The sequence below is a fragment of the Lutjanus erythropterus genome, chromosome 11 (genome assembly GCF_056507025.1).
Source record: "Lutjanus erythropterus isolate fLutEry1 chromosome 11, fLutEry1.hap2, whole genome shotgun sequence".
Taxonomy (NCBI): domain Eukaryota; kingdom Metazoa; phylum Chordata; class Actinopteri; order Lutjaniformes; family Lutjanidae; genus Lutjanus; species Lutjanus erythropterus.
Genome location: NC_139327.1, coordinates 38,675,732 through 38,695,285, shown reverse-complemented (window position 1 = coordinate 38,695,285; position 19,554 = coordinate 38,675,732). Strand labels below are relative to the sequence as shown.

Below are 19,554 nucleotides of genomic sequence, written 5' to 3'. Positions count from 1 at the left end.
TCGTGAAGGCAGCGTGAAAGACGCGCCATACGTATGCGTCACGTGATTACGTAAACAGAAACAAACATGGCGCCGCGAAAGTGAGGAAAACTCTACTGTGAGTGTTTTGAAAATGAATATTGTTTGATTTACTGCCGTTTTGTGTAGCTGTTCACCTAATCAACACACACACGCCACATGCGTTCTTTCATTGTGCGGTTAAATTAAACAGAAAATCGAAAATGCGAACTTTATCCGCAGTTTTTAGTGTCTCGTGTTTTCAGTTTGTTTCCATATCGACGGATGTTCTCGCGCCGTGTAAGCTAACTGTGTCAGATATTTGCTGTGAGTGAAATCTGAGCGGAGCTGAACAGTGTGTGATGTGATTTATTCTGATTTCCGACGTCTCTGTCTTCTCACTCGGCTGTTTTAACTCTAACACACTTAACACACAGGGTGAGTCGGTGCCATCCCGTCACACGGACCCCCGCCCGGACAGATGAGAGGAAGAGGAGGACATTCTTCATCATCAGGTAGCTACCTGCTGAGAGTGGGCCAGGATGATGCTCTGTCATTGGCTTTGCAGCAGTTCAGGGTTAATACTGTGCGTTTAATACGTACAGTTACAAAGAAATCACGTGGCCTCTTATATCATATTATCTAAGCTGTGACTTACTCTGATTTAATACTCAGCTTTAGTCTAAAGTTTGTTCTGCCTCGTTGAAATCACCTCAGTGCCACAGGGCTGCACGATTAATCGCAATATGGCCAAGTGCAATATCCAAATTGCATTTTTTGAAAAAGTAAAATTGTATGAGAAAACAGCATAATAATCAGGTAATATAGAGCTGCATAGATGACCTGGCCCAAAACTCTTCTTCGTCACAAGAAATAAAACCTGTTTGTTCGCTGCAGACTTCAATAAATATCACATCATCATTTAAATAGTTATTTTAAGTGAACATGAAAATTGTAATTCAGTTTTAGGTGGCTAAAATGCTTTTTGCTGCTGACCCTGTTCACAGCAGTACATTGTTTAGCTTTCTATATCAGCACTCCTGCTGCTTTTCGACAGCCATCTACTGTAGATAATATATCAACCATGGTTAATTACCTTGTACATCTCAGTTTTAATTCATCTGATCTATCCCTCTAAATCCTTTTAAGATTTAAAAAATATCTGGAAAACCGGTGGACTGTGTGGTTTTGAAACTTCACTCTTTTTTGTGTCTCCGATGTTCAGAGTTTCTCAGGAGGCGGCAAGGATGGCTCTGAGGAAGCAAGTAGTCAAGGACGCCAGCGACGTTCCCTCTGGAAGCCAGCAGATTGACGAAGACACACAGGACGATGAAGCTGTCAACGACAGAGATGAAAATGTAAAGACACGTGAACATTAGCCAGAATCAACTGAGATAAATACGGGTTCATATTTCTAAACTGAGGAGTTAGAGCACGGCGTCACTGAGCCTTGTTCTAAAGCAGGTGAAGCTCAGGGTTCATTCAGTGTTTTCATTTTTTCATTTACATTCCAACCACAGTTTCTTTCCCAGACCGAAATCTCCTGCAGGAGCCTGCCAACTTTCTTATGAAAAATGTTAACAGAGCAGGTTTGTTGATTCAGCTGTGACTCGTTCATAAATTATAAGTGGTAATTGTGTAATAATTTGAACATAGTTTGATGAATTCTTCAGATTAAAAAGGGCAGAAGGTCAGTCAAGATCAGTGAACAGGGTGTGTATGGAATCTTAAAAAGGTTTTAAAGTTGATAAATCAGTTTAGTGACAATTAAGGTCTTTAGGAAGTATTAAAAATGTTTTCCAACGTATTGCATTTTGTAGCTTGATAGTATTACGTGAAGGCCCGTAAAACTACCTAGTCAAAGGACAAATGGTTGGAGGATGAGGAGTGTACCGCTCTGTGTGTCAGTAAGTGATAAGGGCAGCCTCAGTGAATCAGTGCTCCCACGTGAAAGTGCTACAGCAGAGGCCGGATGCACAAAACTCTGTGTAGATTCATGACTTAAACTGTGTGCGCACAAAGGCTGTTTAATTGTGTTATCTTACAATTAATGTGTAGTAAATGTAAGTTAAGGTGAGTCGCTGATGAAACCAGCTAGAGTCTTAAAAGGGATTAAATTTAGCATCAGGATACCTGCAAATACCCCGGTGAGGCAAGAGTCATTTATGAATTAGGGGAAATGATGTCACTAAAACTCTGTTTGTTCTTCCAGGATGAGCTCTCATCATCACTTCTGCTGCCTGTGTCAACAAGAGCAAAACGCAGGAGGGAGAGGGAAAACAAATCCAAATCCAAAGGTACTTCACATGACATGTAGGATACCAAAATCATTATAAAACACTTGACTTTTAATGTTTCTGTGTTTTTGTGCAGGAGAAAACACTGCTCGAGTTTGGGAAATACAGAAATAATTTTAAACGCAGACAACTGATATACAGATGTTCTTATCGTGACGAGAAACATGTGAAACTGATGTCAAGATAACTTTAAATGTCACACAGTCACTACACGTGATACTGTACCTTCAATATTTTGTTGTGATGGTTGCATCAGTCTGTGTGTGGATACGTATGATCACCAGAACTTTATTGAAGCTACTGTAATTGCTTTTGAGATGCAGAGTTAGTGATGGCATCAGAAGTTTCATATGTACAAGTCTAAGTCTACAGAATAATAAAAATAAAAATCATATATCCATACTAATTAAGTCACTGTGTTAGTCAGATTTAAAGCCAGTGTATTTTTTGTGAGTCTGTAATAAATACAACCCTGTGTCAGCCTGTCTGTGTTGTTTTCAGAGATGACAGAGGAGGAGATGATGGACTTGGCCCTGCGTCTGAGTGAACAGGAAGCCAGCATCACTGCGCTCAGGCTGCAGAAAGAGGAAGAGGCCGTGATGAAAGCCATTCAGGAGAGTGTGAGTACACAGTCAGCTTTATTGGTCAAGTATGTGATCACAGAGGAGACGGTCTTTCAGACGCTACTGTGTTCTACAAAGTAAAATGACTGTTTTTGTCAGAAGAGTCTGGTTGCTTTGGAGAGATCGGTACTTGACTTATATAAGTGTGGTCTCCTGTCAGAAAAGGCAGCAAAATAAAGCAGTGAAAATATTCTAAATATAGTTTACAGTCAAATTGATGTGGTTTATACTTCAGGAATGTAACTGTGTAACCGTTTTTGACACATTGCATCAGTCTGTCTCAAAGAGTCAAGCATTTACACAAGTTAATTTAGTATCCAGTTCATTATTAGTTAATATAGTAAGCCTTTGTGTTTTTTCTCTTGAAGATGGTCAGTCAGACACAACCGTGTCTGCCTTCCCAGAGTCAGAGCCTGCTCGCTGATCCCGAACCCTCCCATCGAATCTCCTCGCGACGGAAACTCTTGTACTCAAACGGGAAGCCCGCCATCGATCAGGGAGCGTCAGAGGACGGCTGCACACCAGAGCCGGGTAAGTCACTGAGAACCGCTGATGGATTTATGCTGTAAAATATCCCACAGTGCTCAGTTTCCTTCTGCACCAATTCAAGTAACATCAAGATTCAGCTGAAGTACTGCAGCAGGAAAGGAAAAAAAACAAATATGTCATTTTGTCATTTAATCATCGGCATTAAAATCAAACTGCTGAAACTTAAAATTTTGAAAAATGCTGTATTGTGTTCCCAGGAGCAAAAAGAAGTGGACCTGAATATATTAACTGTGTTAAAAAGCGTAAAAGGAAAGAAGGAAGTCCTCTGCTGGAGATGCCAGACTTGTCTCAAACTCAGAAAGTTGACTCTCAGGCTTCTTCACCCTGCAGCACAGAGATCCTGGACCTGCATCTGGACTCACCTCAGGTTCGTCCATAAGACTTCAGACTTTTCTAGTCTTTTGATTTTTGGTTTGGTTATTTAACTTACGTGTGTAGTCCGAAAATGTCAGGAAACACTGCTGGTCACAGTTTCTTAGAATAAAATAATTCATATCCAAAGATATTCAGCTTGTGGCTGCAGCTGCTGATGACTTTCTTATTTCAATCATTCATTTTACAATGATTTAAAACAGATGAAAAGCCAATGATCAAAATAAATTAATTTTCTTTAAACTTTATGGAATAATAATTTACAATGATGTAAAATGGAGAAGAGCAGATAAGCCAAACATTAAAGTATGTGGACTTAAACATGAGTCCAAATGAATGATCATGTGTGTATTTGTCTTCTCAGAGCTCTGACTCGACCCAGATCGACGACTGTCAGCTCCACAAATCCCCCGTCTTCCCCTTGACTGGCTGCAGAGCAGAGGTCCAGGTCCCCCGGCTGAGCCAGGACCTGCTGCAGTCCTGCAGAAACTCAGGATTCGTGTTATGCTCTCAGGAGAGTCGGACATCCCCTGAACACCCCTCAGCTGCTCGACCCAAGAGCCCAACATTTCCCAAAAGCTCCGGTAACCTCGCGTCAGCGCTTCCCGACAGTCCTGTCTTCTCAGGGACTGATCAGGGAGACGATGAAGAGACGGCAAAGAGTCCCGAGTGTTTTAAAAGTCCAGTATTTGGCAGGAATACTCAGCACGAGAAGTCTCCAAGTGCCTGCAAACCACAAGCCAGTGTCTGTAACTCAGGGTTCACGTTCTCCTCTCAGGAGAGTTTAACCTCCTCTGTGAGGTCCGCGTCCTGCAGGCCTAAGAGCCCAGTATTCCCAAGCAGCCACGGCCCTCCCAGCAGCCCCCCTCCCCCAGAAACATCAGCGAACTGCAAAAGTCCTGCGTCCTCAGAGACTGATGGAGGACAGACGGAGCAGGATCATGATCGCAGTACCAGTCCAGTGTTCGGCAGGACTGGACGACCACTGAAGGTTCATCGTGGTGTCCAGGAAGTCTCTGCGAGTCCTTCGGCTGCAGAGCTCAGGGGTTCAGGCAGTGAGGGGAGTTCAGCCACTGCCAGGGGACGTGAGGACAGGAGTCTGAGACAGGTGAGTCCAGGTTTCTGTACGCTTCAAAACAAAACAAAGTCCCTGTTGGACGAGTGACTTCACAGCAGTGAAACAGGCGGAGTCTCTCTTCAGCCCTGAGGCTGAAAGTCTTTTTGTCCTGTTTTCAGTGTGACATCAGCAGCCAGCAGCCTGGTGGTGTTAAAACGTAAATAAAGCCCGTCTTTATTTAGGTTTTCATCTGTTCTTCAAAAATATTTTTACATAATAGAGTTTTTTGTGCAGCATTTTAAAATCATCATACACTTGCAAAGTCTCCTCAAAGGGGCTGAAATGAAGAATGGATCATATCGCTTCATAACTGTTTTTTTGGTTATCGATGTTTCTCAGACTTTAATGATTTTCAGACATGAAGCAGTGTCTTTTTTTGCATCTTGTAGTATTTCAGTCCTAACATCCAGACTTCTTCCTGCTCATGTCTGCTCATGTTCTTCCTGCTTTTGAATTCAGGACGGTGAGACTGATCACGATCGAGACGTCCGGCTTAACGAGTCATTGAAGTCGGGTACAGTCACACATCACATTTTACTTTCTTAATAGTTTGAATTCAGTGGTCACGTGATGAGGCTTGATCGGAGTGTGATCGGAGTTCTGTGTGTTTCCTGCTTTTAGATGATGCAGAGGAGGAGCCGAAGGAAATGTCCAACAGGTACTTGGCCGAGATGGAGCTGACCAGTGATATGAGGCTGCACTGGTCTGACGAGGACGATGACATCACGGTAAAAATCCAGTAAAAAGACCAGAAGCATAGAGCTCCATTAAAACAAAAACATCAGTGAGCCACACTGCTGCACAGGGTGACGTGTTCCTGTGTTACTCTGACACACAGTTTATTTTGACCCAATCTCACACACACACACACACACACACACACACACACACATACACAAACACACACACACACACACACACACACACACACACAAACACACACACACACACACACACTGTCCTGCTGCCTCAAAAAAACAGGCTGCAACATCTGGAGGACAAATAAGTCTGTCAGAGTGTGTTTGTCACTGACAGGCTCAGATTGTTACTCTACGTTTCTGACAGTATTATAGAAAAGATCACTGCAGAGACGGACTGAACACGCTTCTTAAATAAATCTTTGCTTCCATCTGTTTCAGTATTTCCTTACATTGGCACTTATGAATGTGTGTAATCAGTTAAGTCACAGTGTTTGAAATAGAAGTTTGATTAGTGTGATGTTCTATCAGGAAAATCAACAGTTTTTTTTTTTCTTTGGTTCTTCCCTCCGCTTGTTGCAGCCGGTGGGCTCTCCCAGCCCAGTCTTCCCAGAGGAGAGACCAGTTCACCAGGCCGACAGCCAGTCTGCTTCCCTGAACCACGAAACTGCAGCTTCTCCAGGGACGACCGAGTCAAACTGCAGGTACAGAAAAAAAACCCTCCAACATCATAAGAGTTTCTGTATCACGTCTCATTGATAATACATTTTGTTTTCTGAGTGATGATACCCGACACGCTGTGAGTCCAGATTATGTTGATTTAGTTGTTTATCAGTTTTAAATTAGTTGCACAAATAACCTCCAGGTCTGAAATAAACTTTACTTACTTGTCCCATTAAACACTCCAGCTCACTGTAACTCTCCCCACTTCTCACTCAGACCATCTTCCTCTTCTGCATCCACCAGCCGACAGCAGATTTCCACCACAGAGCGAGAGCAGCGACCGATCAGCAGTCAGGGAACAAACTGCGAGGCTTCAGCCCCACCTGGGGAGCCTGCAGGCGGGTCGACGGTGCACTACTACTGGGGGGTTCCCTTCTGTCCGCGAGGCCTGGACCCAGACAGCTACACAAAGGTGAAGGTTTCTGTCTTCTAATCAACACTTTTTCCATTTATAGTGGTTCTGCACACCAGTTCCACCAATTAATCAAACAATTTAAAGTTTTTTTATCCAGTGAAAATTATGATATCTAGTTGCAGCTTCTCAAATGTGAGGTTTTACTGCACATGTTCTTTTCTCTCTGAAGGTGTTTTTTCCATCCACCTTAAATATGCACATTTTCATTTTGCACATAAAAACATCAGAGAGAAAAACTTTGTAATGTCACAAAAAGTTTTTACGCTCGGCTGAAGGTGGAAGAATAAAATGTGACACAGTGGACGCAAAGTCAGTGAATAAATGACACGTGAATCGTGTGATGAGGAGACTGTGACCATCTTCACATTAAAACATGATGTTTTCTGTTTGGTTTTCCATCATTTGAGCTTTGACTGAAACTTTGAAACTCCTAATATTCACATAAAAGTTGTGGATGAAAACACACTTTAAGTTTCATTTTCTGTTGCAGATTTTCTCTAATTTCTGTTCAAATTCAGCATATTTGGATGGAAACCTTTTGCATTTCTCTTCCTCTCTTCTTTCATTGTCTCAGTCTGTAATACAAGAATAAAAATCCATGAAATTTGAAATGTAACTTACTTTTTCATCTGTTTGGTCGTCCGTCCGTCCTCCTGTGTCCCTGCTTTCAGGTGATCCTGGCTCAGCTGGAGGTGTATGAGAAGAGTCTGAAGCAGGCTCAGAGGTGTCTGCTGAGGAAGGCTGAGTGGGGGGAGGCCATCCTGCCCCAGCCGGAGGTACGATGATGATGATGATGATGACTTTAACATGGATGCTGCTCAGTCTCTCACTGGTTTATTTATGGACTGTTTTTGTTTATTTGCTGGACTGGAACTCAATTCAATAAAAAACATTCACTGTAAGTTATTCAACAACTGTTATCCATTTTTTCTGCAGAAATCTCCATCACCTGAGTCGCTGCCTGAATCTCCTCAAGAACAGCTTTTCTCTCGAAGGTAAAACCTTAATGAATTTCAGCAGCTCTTCTTCTGTGGTGCAGAAATGTGTGTATAGTGTTTGTCTCTTCAGTCTCAAACCAGGACGCTCAAAGAATGAAAGACTAGTTTAAAATAAAAAAAGATTATTAAGACATAGTCATTATGATTATTTACTGTAAACCAATTGGACTAAAGGTATAAAAGTATGTACTGTGTGTACTGATGCACTATTTTGATCGTTGTTATACAAGAAATGAATCTACTGTTTGTTTTGTGGAAACAGAAACTCGTGCAGTTTGTGTTGGTGAAGTTCACCAAATTGAAAACTTTAGAAATAGCAAATAGAGCAGGTTTGGACTGTTCTCTTTATACAGCCAACAGCAACAACAACATTTTTGTTTGGGGAAAAAAGGGTGAAACCACTTTTATCAAAATAGTTTGAAACTTTTCTTTCGATTAACTAAACAATTAATCAGCTAATCGTTGCAGCTCTACTGATAAATTAAGTGATTTTGTTTGACACACACACACACACACACACACACACACACACACACACACACACACACACTCACACTCTCACACTGCACATTAACAGCACAGTGGTGTATTTCTGCCACTAGATGTCAGCAGTAAATCAGATTAGAAATCCAGAGAATGGCTCTGAACCAAAACTTTGACGTCTTATCAGTCTGATTTGAGGCAGAAACTTATTATTTATTAATTTAGAAAAATGCCTTCATGGCTTTAAGGGAATATTGCACAAACATTTTAATTACTGGGAGTAACAGAGTAATGACAGTTTACTCTTTCCCGATGCTTAAGATTTAATATCACTTCATAAATTCATTCATATTGTTGTGTTTTTTAAACAAACACCGCCGCAGTCTGTGTGACTGAGATCTGTTCGATCAACGGCGTCCACAGCAGCTGAAGGAGCCGACGTGAGTCACGTTTGTCAGAACTTCTCTTTAGCCTTAAAAGTGTCCTTGTTTCTCTCACTTACTTCTCACGTTTTCACAGTGGCAGAAGTTTTAAAAGCTTTTGCTTCAGTAAACGCAGCAGTAACACAATTTAGAAAACCTCTGTTACGAGCAAAATCTTCAAAACTTGAAACAAGTATCCAAGCATCATCGAGAAACTTCATCAACGTAAAAAAAAAGTGATAAAGCTCATTGTCTTTTCCATCAGAAAAGGATCAAAGATATAACAATATAATGATGAATTAAAAAAAGATGCAGATTAAAGTTGTTGATGGGTTAATCTGCTCTGAACTGCAGACCTTCAGGTTCACACAAATTTACAAAAAACAAACAATTTGTGGAACAGCCTGATGACTCCTGTTTACTTACTGAAAACTGTTTTCAGGCGCGGCCGCAGACTGAGAGGTAAAAAACTCTCTGACACAGACGATACTCCTCCTCCTGAGGCAGAGGAGGAAGAAGAAAACAAAGGTGAAGAAGAAGAGGAAGAGAACCAGAACAAAGAGGAGGAGCAGAAGAAGAATGAAGGTGAAGGAGGCGGACAGGTGGATACTGATGACTGTGAGGTTTGTCCAGGTACTGAAGCTCCACATTTCATTTGGTTATCAAGGTGCTTTCAAGTTTTGTATTTTTTAAGCATCTAACACATTAAAGTTCACACCGTACCTTAACACGCGACTGTCTCACATTTTACTTTCACGTGTTCCTCACTTACCAAACATGATAAATGTAGTTTAATAACTTTGTTTTAGTGACTTACATCACTTCATCGACTCGCTCATGGAAGTTCTGCAAGTTGATAAATGAATGTCAAGACAGGAAACATTTGTTCTCCTATTTTCAACAATAAAACACACACCTTCTGAATCCAGGTTTCTCACTTCTACCGGACTATGATGCCTTCTTAACTGATCGTAAAACAAACTTAATTCAAACTTGAAAACAAAATAAAACTCACCAAAACCTTCCGTCCGTCTTTCTGCTGTTCCAACAGTCACCAGGTCAGTTCCCTCGCAGCGGCACTCGCTCTGCAGGTCATTAAATCAAGTAAAATGACCAAAATCACCCCGAAAAAACAACTGATGAAAGACTCAACGATATATTCATCCAATCACCCCGCCCTTTTCCTTTTTACTGTGTCCCAGACAGAGTCTTTGTGTCCAAGGTGCAGTTTTTAATGTCCCCCAGACAGAAGGACATAACTTAATCTTAATATTCTGTGATCTCTCTGACACCAGAGACTCAGCTGAGCGACATCGATGACGACAGGACGCAAGATCTGATGATGGACACCGACGCTGGAGCAGAGGTGAGCTCAGAAATACTCCGCAGTCGGTGGACGACAGTAACTTGACACCTGCAGACAGACTGATGTAATTTAAACCTGAACGATCCGATCAGATCAGAATTTTTTAAACTAAACTCTGGCAGTAATACTTACAGCAGTGTGCACTTTATTGTGTGAATACTTATTGTGTACTTTCTAAAATCCATCCTGAGTTTGTACTTCATAGCGTCCATGACATTAAGCTCATTCGAGACGAGGCAGGCCTGCGTAGAATCAATCAGTAGCGATCGCCGCTCAGTGCGTGCTGATTGGATCTGTGTCCGACCTGATCCTGACTTTCATGTTGTAGAAAATCCTTTTTAGTCTCAGTTTGTGCAAAATTTTTTTTTTTTTATAATTTTTTTCATGTTGGATGTATGAATTGTGTTTCTTGTCCTGACGTTTGTTGTCTGTGTCGCAAAACAAATGTCAGACTTGTTCCAACGATAAAAGTTTCAATCGATCAATCAGGTTTGACAGGAGAGCAGGGAGAAAAGGAGGGGATGACCTGCAGCAACGGGCCACAGGCCAGAATCACGCTCACGTCTGCTGCAGACAAACCAGATGTTTAGATTTGGTTTATTAAGAAGCAAGCATTTAGACTTGAATCAACAACTTGACTTGTTTTTCCTGTTTCACTGTGATAACAAACCCACGTTCACCTGGCAGATGGCAGCGATTTGCAATCACACCATTCCAGATCAGTTGAACTTCATTGATCCGTGACAGGAACATGCGTCACCACCATGTCATTTTCTCTGGTTTTGATTTCCGTCCGACAGTAAATAGAGTCGTCTAACCTTGCTGGGTTTTCTCCACAGCTCCCACCTAAGAGCCCGGAGCTGCCAGAGGTCGAGATGATTCTCCAGGACGATTCTCCAGCCAGAGGCGAGCTGCAGGACGAGGAGATGGAGGTGGAGGTGGAGGTGGATGGTGAGGCTTAACAAATATTTGTGGTATTCTGTCTGCTGACACAGATTTTATCACCCTGGCTGTTTTTATCTGTTTTACAATGATACAAATATTGTGCAATAGAAGGACATAGTTCCTGTGAAAATGGCACGTTAAGTTCAGCTGTCTGTCAGTCAGGTGATCTAGGCTAACCTTTGCTAACGCTGAAATTAAAGGTATGCTTTTTCTTTTGCCGTAACTGAAAAATATTGATTTTGATGAACTGACATCTTTGTAATTCAGTTACTAAATGAGGCTTTAGCTAAATGTAATCATGACGGAGGTAATAACCTAACTCAACTTCTGCTAAAGCTAACTAACCTGGAAGAGGAGCAGTAACTGACACTACCTTCAAATTTACAATAAATCTATTAAAGTTGGAATTTATATTAGGGCTGCGAGTAATAATTATTTTCTGGGTTAATTAATTTGTTGTTTGGTTCATAAAATATCAGATGTGTTGTTTTTGTCCACAACCCAAAGATTTTCAGTTTACTGTCAGAGAGAAGCAAAGAAACCAGAAAATATTCACATTCAAGAAGCTGAAATCTGAGAATTTAGACATTTTTAATTAAAACAAAATGATGCAAAAGGATTAATTGATTATCAGAACAGTTGTTGATCTTATGATAGCCGATTAATAATCAATTAATCATTGCAGCTCTGATGTATATATTGCGTTGGTTCAATATAAGTATTAATAGCAGGCATTAGTGTTTGGGGCAAAATTGTGAACTTCAAAGGGCCTAAAACATGAAACATTAAAACTATAAAAACTTTAAACCCCTTTTTCCTCGGTGTCACCGTCTCTGTGGTCACTGCTCCCTGATTCTGTTGGGAAGAAATTAACGTAAAAACATGAGCGTCTGTGTGTTTTCAGCTCCAGTGGACAGAGAGACGAAGGGAAACGCCGCCGTCAGCAGCAGCGACGACGTGAGAAAAGAGCGGGAGGCGACAGAGGAGGCCAGGGGGGATCCAGATGTGGAGGAGATAACGCACCGAGGGCTTCAGCGGTCGTCGTCTCCCGAACTGGAACCCGCCGTCATCCCTCAGAGCCCTGAAACCAGCGTGGACTGTCCCATCTGCCAGGGATCCTTCCCCGCGACGGAGATCGAGATGCACGCTGCCTACTGCGACGGAGAGGTGGCCGTCGTGGCCGAGAGGAGACCAAAAGCCGACGCCCAAGGTGACAGAGGCTTTATTTTAAAAGACACTCAGGCTTCTGTAAACAGAATTCAGGACCGTTTTTGTGAGTCGATGAGACATCCAGCTGTTAACATCAGTTTAAACAGTGTCTGTTGTTATATTCGTGCTTCAAAACCTTTTTCCACTCTGTAGTGTCGTCGAAGCCCCGTCGGACGAGAGCAAGGAGAGCAGAAGTGACTCCTGAAGAGACCAGCGACCCCTCCAACACTGTTAAGTAAGTAGGGCTGCAACTAACAATTATTTTCATAGTCGATCAACTGGTTGTTTGTTTTAAAATGTCAGAAAATGCTGAAAAATGTCCCTTCGTGTCCTAAAACCCAACATGAGGTCCTCAAATGTCTTGTTTTACTCAAAATCCAAAACTATTCAGTTGACAAAAATTATTCACATTTAAGAAGCTGAAATCAGAGATTTTTTTTTTCTTCAAAACGTGTTGCAGCTCTGTAGGTGACAGGAACGGCTCAGTGTTTTCAGGTGGTCAGTTTTATTTAAATTTGGTTTTATTTTCCACAGAACCCAAGAGAAATGTTTCATCTGTCAGAAGAGTGTTCCTCTGAGAGACTACAGCACACACACAGAGCTCTGCATCCAACGGCAGACATCGAAGTCTGCAGCGGTGAGCCTCCATTACTCACTGAACCATTCAGTAATAACAGTAACACACCTCAGCTGACACAGCGATGGAAATTAGTGAGTTGAAAAGAAGTTACTGTACAACCAAAGCTCAAAATTACACTTGGAGATGCAGAGACGTGGAGCTGAACCCCCTTCACGTTTATGTTCTTGCTTTTTTTGGATGTAGTCTGTTTTGTTGAGGATAAAGAATAACTTTTTGTTTTCTATATTTCTGACCTTCCAGAAGGGAAACCTGCTGTCGGCCCTGGAGAAAACAGAGAGCAGAGATTCAGGTGAGTCTGAAAGTCTTTAAAAGTGAAACGAGAGTAAAAGACTGTCACACCAGCAACGATAACTATACATTCTTCAAGATGAGCATTCAGGGTTTGTTTTTAAACAAAACCAGATTAACTGGCTTACAGGTGAGATTTTCACCTCAGATGAAGATCAGCATCCAGACAAAAACAGAACAAATGTATCAGCAGAGGAATCGGCTCTCAAAACTCTGATCAGTCGAACTTTAGTTGACTGATATTTTACTGACATGTTGTGTTTCTGTGTTCTCAGAGGCCGGGCCGTCTGGATCCAAACTCCAACCGGGGTGAGACGCCTCACACACTCTGTTTTAACGCCTCGCTGTATCAGAAATATTCAGACCTGTCAGTGGACTGATGTTGTAGAAATGTCTGTGCTGATATTTAACCGTCACATTTACTTTTGTGAGACTGTTAAAGGGTAACTTCAGTGTTTTTCAACCTGGACTTTATTTCCCCATTTTCTCAGTGACTAATGGGGACTAACATCCGATGCAGAACCAGCTGACCCTTTGCTAGGCCCCGCCCTCCTATGTTACTGTTGCTATACTGTTGTTGGGATCTAACAGGTTTATCTGGAGGTAAAGTTAAAGCTAGCATTAGTTAGCCAGACATGCTAACGTTTGCAGCTTCTGTTAGAGCAGATGGAGACAGAGTTTAGTCCATTCACCACACGTGTGCTCTTGTGTTTCATGTTTTTGAAAGACGACAAAAAAGACGCCACCGTTCAGACTCATGAGTAGTTATGGTTGCTAAGCTATGATTGGACAGTTGCTGGTTGGAGGTGGGGCTTGGTGAAGGGTCAGTTGGACAAGTTGATAAGAAATCTACTTGCCCAAAGTCAGTTTTTACTTGCCTCTGTACAAATTTTTTTATTTATTAGCAGTAATCAAATATCTCACAAAACAATCCCAGTGTTTCAGAGTCTTTAAATGTCTTGTTTTGTTATTCAATGACCAAATATTCAGTTTAATATGATAATAAATCAAGAAAAGCAGGAAGTCTTCGTATTTGAGAGGCTTAAAACAGCATTTTCTGCTGTCTTCACATGAAAAACACTTTCATAATTACTTGATAATCAAAATAGTTTGATTTATGAGCCGGACATAACATTTTTCTCTTGAAGCCAAGTGAAAACCAGCAGTCCTCCTTGTTTAGCTCTGTAGATGCATTTTTTAAATCTCCTTCTGTTCTTTTTCAGCTTTTATTCTTCATGATAGCTGCATGAAGGAAGTTATAAGTGACCAGTCATGTCATGCTTGTGCGCTGTTGAAATTTCAGAGCAAAACAAGTATTGTGAAATAAACTAATGTATGATTACATTGATGGGTGAGAAGCAAAAAAGTAAGCCACAAAAAGCAGTAGTCAGTATTTCATATTCCACTCTGAAAAGAGTTTTACTGTTTCATCATTATATTTATTAATGAAAGTTAATTATGTCTGCGGTCTTACATGAGATCAGTCAACACAAATAAAGAACAAATGACTAACTCAGCGTTTGTTAACCAGTAAAATCATCAACTTCCTGTGTGCACAAATATTTTCTGTTTTAACGGATTTGTGTTCTTATCTTAGAGATATTATTGATCTGCGGGATGATGATGATGACGAGGAGGAGGGTGGCGTCTCAGCGTTCAGGATCAGCGACTCTCCCATCAGATCCTTCACTCCGATCTCAGAGGCCACCGACTGCCTTATCGACTTCAAGAAACAGCGGCAGCCCTCGAAGAAGCTGGGCCGAAGACGAAGATGAGGACGACCTGCTGCAGACAGACTGAAAATACTGGAAACCAGAGCCTTAACTAAAGACTAAACAATCATCAGGTCGGACTTCACAATCAGAAATGACTTTTTTTACCTTCCTGATGTTAAGTTTTGGATATTTATGCAGGTAAATGAATACAAATCGAGCACTTGAAGGTTCAGAATGTGTTCAGAAGAAAGCGGACGGACCGTTTTTTGTGCCACTAAATGTTTTCTGTATTTACGTTTGTTTATTCTGAAGGTGTTTCAGTCTACCTCCTCATGAAACATGAAACATTTCCTGTTTGTTACTGTAGGTTTGGTTTCATGTCTAACTGTTAATACGCAGCACTGTTTCATTGAGTGTACTTAAAATTCATACAAACAACATTTTACTGGCCTTTAGTTTCAGATATGAGCAGTTACTGTTAGCAGCCATGCTAACTGTGAGTCTGTGAGTCCAACACTTCAATCAAATCTCAAAAACTATGGGATGGATTGTCACGAAATCTTTTGCAGACGCTCATGTTCTCCACACGAGGGATCCTACTGACTTTGATGATCCTCCGACTGTCCCTCCAGCGCCACCATGAAGTCAAAAGACTCTTTTATGACACTAAAGCTAATGACTACTTCAGCCTCATCTGAGTTTTGAGTTTCATGCTAACACAGCATACTGGCTTGCTAACTGTGGGCAGGTGTAGATGCTAACACGAAAGAGGGCTATCGTGCAAATTTACTAGCATGCTAATGTTAATTGTTAAAGGGATAGTTCAGTTTTTTCTGCATTGGGGTTAGCTACAGTCAGAGTACTGGCGCCTTTTCCAATGGGAAACTGCTGTTATATGAGCCAAATGTCGCTATCTCAAATGTCACTCAAACCAACCAAACTCCATTGACAAAAACAGTAATTTTACCTCAAAGAACAGAGGAGTTGTTGGTCTACTGCTGCCTCAATCTGTTAGGTCTTTTTGCATTGTTGTGTGACTTCAGTGACTGTAAATTAACCTTTGAAATCACTGAAGTCACACAATAACAAAAACAAACTAACATCAAGGCAGCAGTAGATCAGCAACTCCTGTGTTCTGTGAGGTAAAATTACTGTTTTTTTCAATGGAGTTTGGTTGGTTTGGAGAGAGTTGTATTTCGCTTTTATAATGGCAGTTCCCCATCAAACAAGGCTGTCTCACAGCGATGTAAACCTGTGAAAATATTCTAAATATAATAATATTTCAATAAATATATTGTACACTTAAACTATTGTTGCTTTTTTAAGTGGCTAAAATATGTTTTGCTGCTGTCTCTGTCTACAGCAGTACATCGCTTAGCTTCCTGCACCAGTACTCCTGCTGTTTCTCCAAACTGGAGGCATTTTGACCGTCATCTACTGGAGGCAATACAACCCTGCTTCAAAAAAACCCAAACTATCCCTTTAAACATCAGCATGCTGCAATAAAATGCTGTACGCAAACATCTTAAAATTTGAAATTTTACACACAGGTTTTGCACGCAATTTCACATGCTAACTTCTGCAGCCTGATGTTAGCATTTCAGCTAATGTTTAACTCAGGGGTTTTCATACGGAGACTGTGGGCCTCCACTCAGACAAAGCTTGGAAAAAGCCCCCACCCCACCCGACTTTACTTGTGTAATTTCACTCAATTTCTGGATGTCAGTTGAGCCACAGTACCTTAATGTTGCTGTCTGATATAACTTCAGATGACACCAAATACACAAAAAAGGTCTGTCCAAAGGCATTTATTACTGTCTGACTCTGGGAAAATCAGTACGTTCCCCAAAACTATACATTTGAACTATCTCTAACCAAATCACACACATTTAGGTGATTTTATGTGACCTCTTTTTGATAACTAATGTAATATTTTTTCACTTCCATTCACTGATCCTCCCTTGAAACTGTTTGGAGCCTTCCACTCTGAGAACCTCTGCTTTAACTAATGCAAATGTTACGAGCTTGGTGTTACTCTGATGCCAAACTGAGTATTTTTAGTGACTGGAACAGGTTTGGTGCTGTGTTCATTGATGGAACAGAAGCTGAGTCAATCAGAGCTGATTAAGAACGGTGATGTCATCTTCCAACAGTGGCGTAAATAGTAGCTGCAGGGCTGCAACTAACAAACTTTTCATTCTCAGTCCATATGCTCATTATTAATTGTTTTATCTTTAAAATGTCAGAAAATATTAAAACTTTACTAGAGATAGAACCCTGAGTGACGTTTTCAAATACATTTTTAATCCAATTAAACATCCAAAGATATTCTTTTAACTGTAATATGACAAAGAAGCTTCTCACGTTTCAGAAGCTGGAACCTGTTAAGCCCAGTTGACCCTTCTTAAGCCCCGCCCCATTTTGCTCTGTGATCCAACAGCAGTAAAGGTTGGTACGTATGCAACAAGCGCAGCTCGTCTTGAAAAGAAAGCAAAATATCAAAGATGGTTGAAAGATATAGTCACATCTTAAGTCAGCTAATGTGAACAAAATACTAACTGGCTAGCTGGCTGTTGATGTAGATTAGCTAGCTAGTTATCTAGCGTTGTGCTCACTAACTAGTTAGCTAACAACTGATGCGTTATTTATTTTTTTCCCCCAAAGACTTTTCCCTCAGATCCTGCCCTACTGTACAGTGATTGGCTGCAACTACTCTGCTCTGATTGGCAGCCAGCCTCCTTTTTCATCTTTGTTTTTCTTGTTTCCTGGCAGATATTTCAAGGCCAAACAGTCTTCAGACACCTCAGGAAGCCAGAATTAAATTTGATCTTAAAAACTAACTGTTTAAAGAGAGGTTTAAATGTAATCTTTCTTAATGTTAAGCTTGTTTGGTGCAACATAATTTAAAAGTAAAAACATACTGTAGTTTTAAAAGACAATCAGCATCTTGCAGTTGCAAATGAATTTGAACCAGTATTAATGATAATTATATTTTGGGGAAGGAAGTGTGATGCATTAAAGCATGAAAACTCTGAGTTCCTCCTTTAAGATGATAAAGTGATGAGCAACATCAGGAGACAAAGTTTCATTCCACTGACACAGAACGTAACCTTGGCGTGTTTTGAGTTCCTGTAAAGATCATCATCATCATCATCATCATCATCATTTATCATCCCAGATATTTCCTGTAAAGTTGTTGGAGGTGTAATTTACTGTTTTTACACCCACTTTCTTTCTGACTGTTTGCTTTGGTCTTAATCACTTTTTTTACTTGCTAATTGTTTTTTTAGAACAGAAGTAAACCCGCTGTAGTACACTGATGCTGGTTCCATGATATTTTTTGATACTTCAGTTGTTCTTGAGACAATATTTCCTCACGGTGTCTCAGTGACGGACTGATACAGTGGCTCTGGTTGCATTTTGCTGTCAAACTGCCGGCCTTTGGTCTGTGTTTCCTGAGACTTTGAAGCAACACGCAGCAGAGTGTTGTTTTGTAACTCTGTCACAATGTTCAGTTGCACCAACCGAACCAAAATTCAGGAGAAAAAAAACTGTTAAAGTCAAGTTCAAAGGAAGGACAAAGCTGTGAAGTAAAAACTGTAAAAACTGCAGACAATATTCAATACATGCAATGAGTACAATATATGGCCAAAAGTAGGCAGAGGCTCACACTTTACACCAGAGTGTGATTCTGTTCATTTATGTTCTGTAACAGACGGTGGTGGAGCAAAAGTACTAATATCACACTGTAAAAATACTCTGTTACACGTATCCTGGATTTGAAAAGTAGAATTAAAGCATAATCAGGAAAATGTGGGCCGTAGGTTGCATCAGTTGATTTTTTTGTTTTAGCTTAAAATTAAATTAAAACCTCAGTTTAGTTTTTGCTCTAAACAAAGATAAAATTTATTTCTGTTGCAGGAAAACTTAAAACTCCAACTTAAACTGTGATCCAGTATTAATTTTAAACTTAGACTTTAAAAGGATTGAACAAAATAATCAAGTTCCTGGAAGAAAGTTAACCCAGCTGATGATGCACTTCCTCTTTACTTCTTTACTGTGCTGTTGTCTGTTTTTTAATCTGTTATTTTGCCACATAGCTCCATTAATTCAGCCAATAAGAATGCAGAGATTCTCTGTCGAGCCGTTATGAATCAGATAAATTGGCTAAATAACTATCTAGAAAACAGTGTAATGGTTTGTTAACTTTTTAGCCAAGTAGTAAACAGTGTAACATTTTACCAACTTTTTATTTATTTATTTTAATACAAGTAAGTGGTTAACCTCTATTTAATCTCGGTTTCCATCAGTGAGATGATGAATTGATTAGTTTTTAATTGTGCAACAGAGTTCTGCTTAATTTTAAATCTCATTTTAAACCTCAGTGCTACAAACCCGTCCTTAAGTGTGATAAAAGAATTAAAAATATTATTTTTTGATGATTATATTATGGATCAATCTGCTGATTATTTTCTCCATTAAGCAATTGATTTATTGGTTTGTAAAGCAAGCGAGAAATGCTGTCACAGTGTTAAACCTTCACAGTGTTTTGTCCAGACAACAGTCCAAACCTCAACATTATATATTTTTAAAGTGAAATAAAGAGACTCATCATAAAATCTTAACTGGGCTGAAATTATGTTTCAACTTTCTTTAGAGGAACTTCATTATTTCATCTAATTGTTCTAATAAAGGCA

The 19,554-nt window shown here is 40.4% G+C and overlaps 1 protein-coding gene across 1 annotated transcript; it reads left to right on the top strand.

Annotated features, from left to right (window-relative positions):
- The first annotated feature begins 30 nt into the window (after positions 1 to 30).
- On the top strand, positions 31 to 17,138 carry uimc1 (ubiquitin interaction motif containing 1). Its single transcript, XM_084730063.1, has 23 exons — positions 31 to 97; positions 435 to 512; positions 1,223 to 1,355; positions 2,210 to 2,294; positions 2,796 to 2,914; positions 3,286 to 3,448; positions 3,664 to 3,833; positions 4,203 to 4,946; positions 5,415 to 5,469; positions 5,577 to 5,683; positions 6,236 to 6,357; positions 6,593 to 6,788; positions 7,463 to 7,567; positions 7,728 to 7,786; positions 9,137 to 9,327; positions 9,990 to 10,060; positions 10,900 to 11,011; positions 11,910 to 12,215; positions 12,368 to 12,449; positions 12,749 to 12,851; positions 13,095 to 13,143; positions 13,418 to 13,451; positions 14,740 to 17,138. Exons 3-23 carry the CDS (start codon positions 1,245 to 1,247, stop codon positions 14,915 to 14,917), a joined length of 3,162 nt encoding a protein of 1,053 aa, XP_084586189.1. The 5' UTR covers positions 31 to 97; positions 435 to 512; positions 1,223 to 1,244; the 3' UTR covers positions 14,918 to 17,138.
- Positions 17,139 to 19,554: the final 2,416 nt, after the last annotated feature.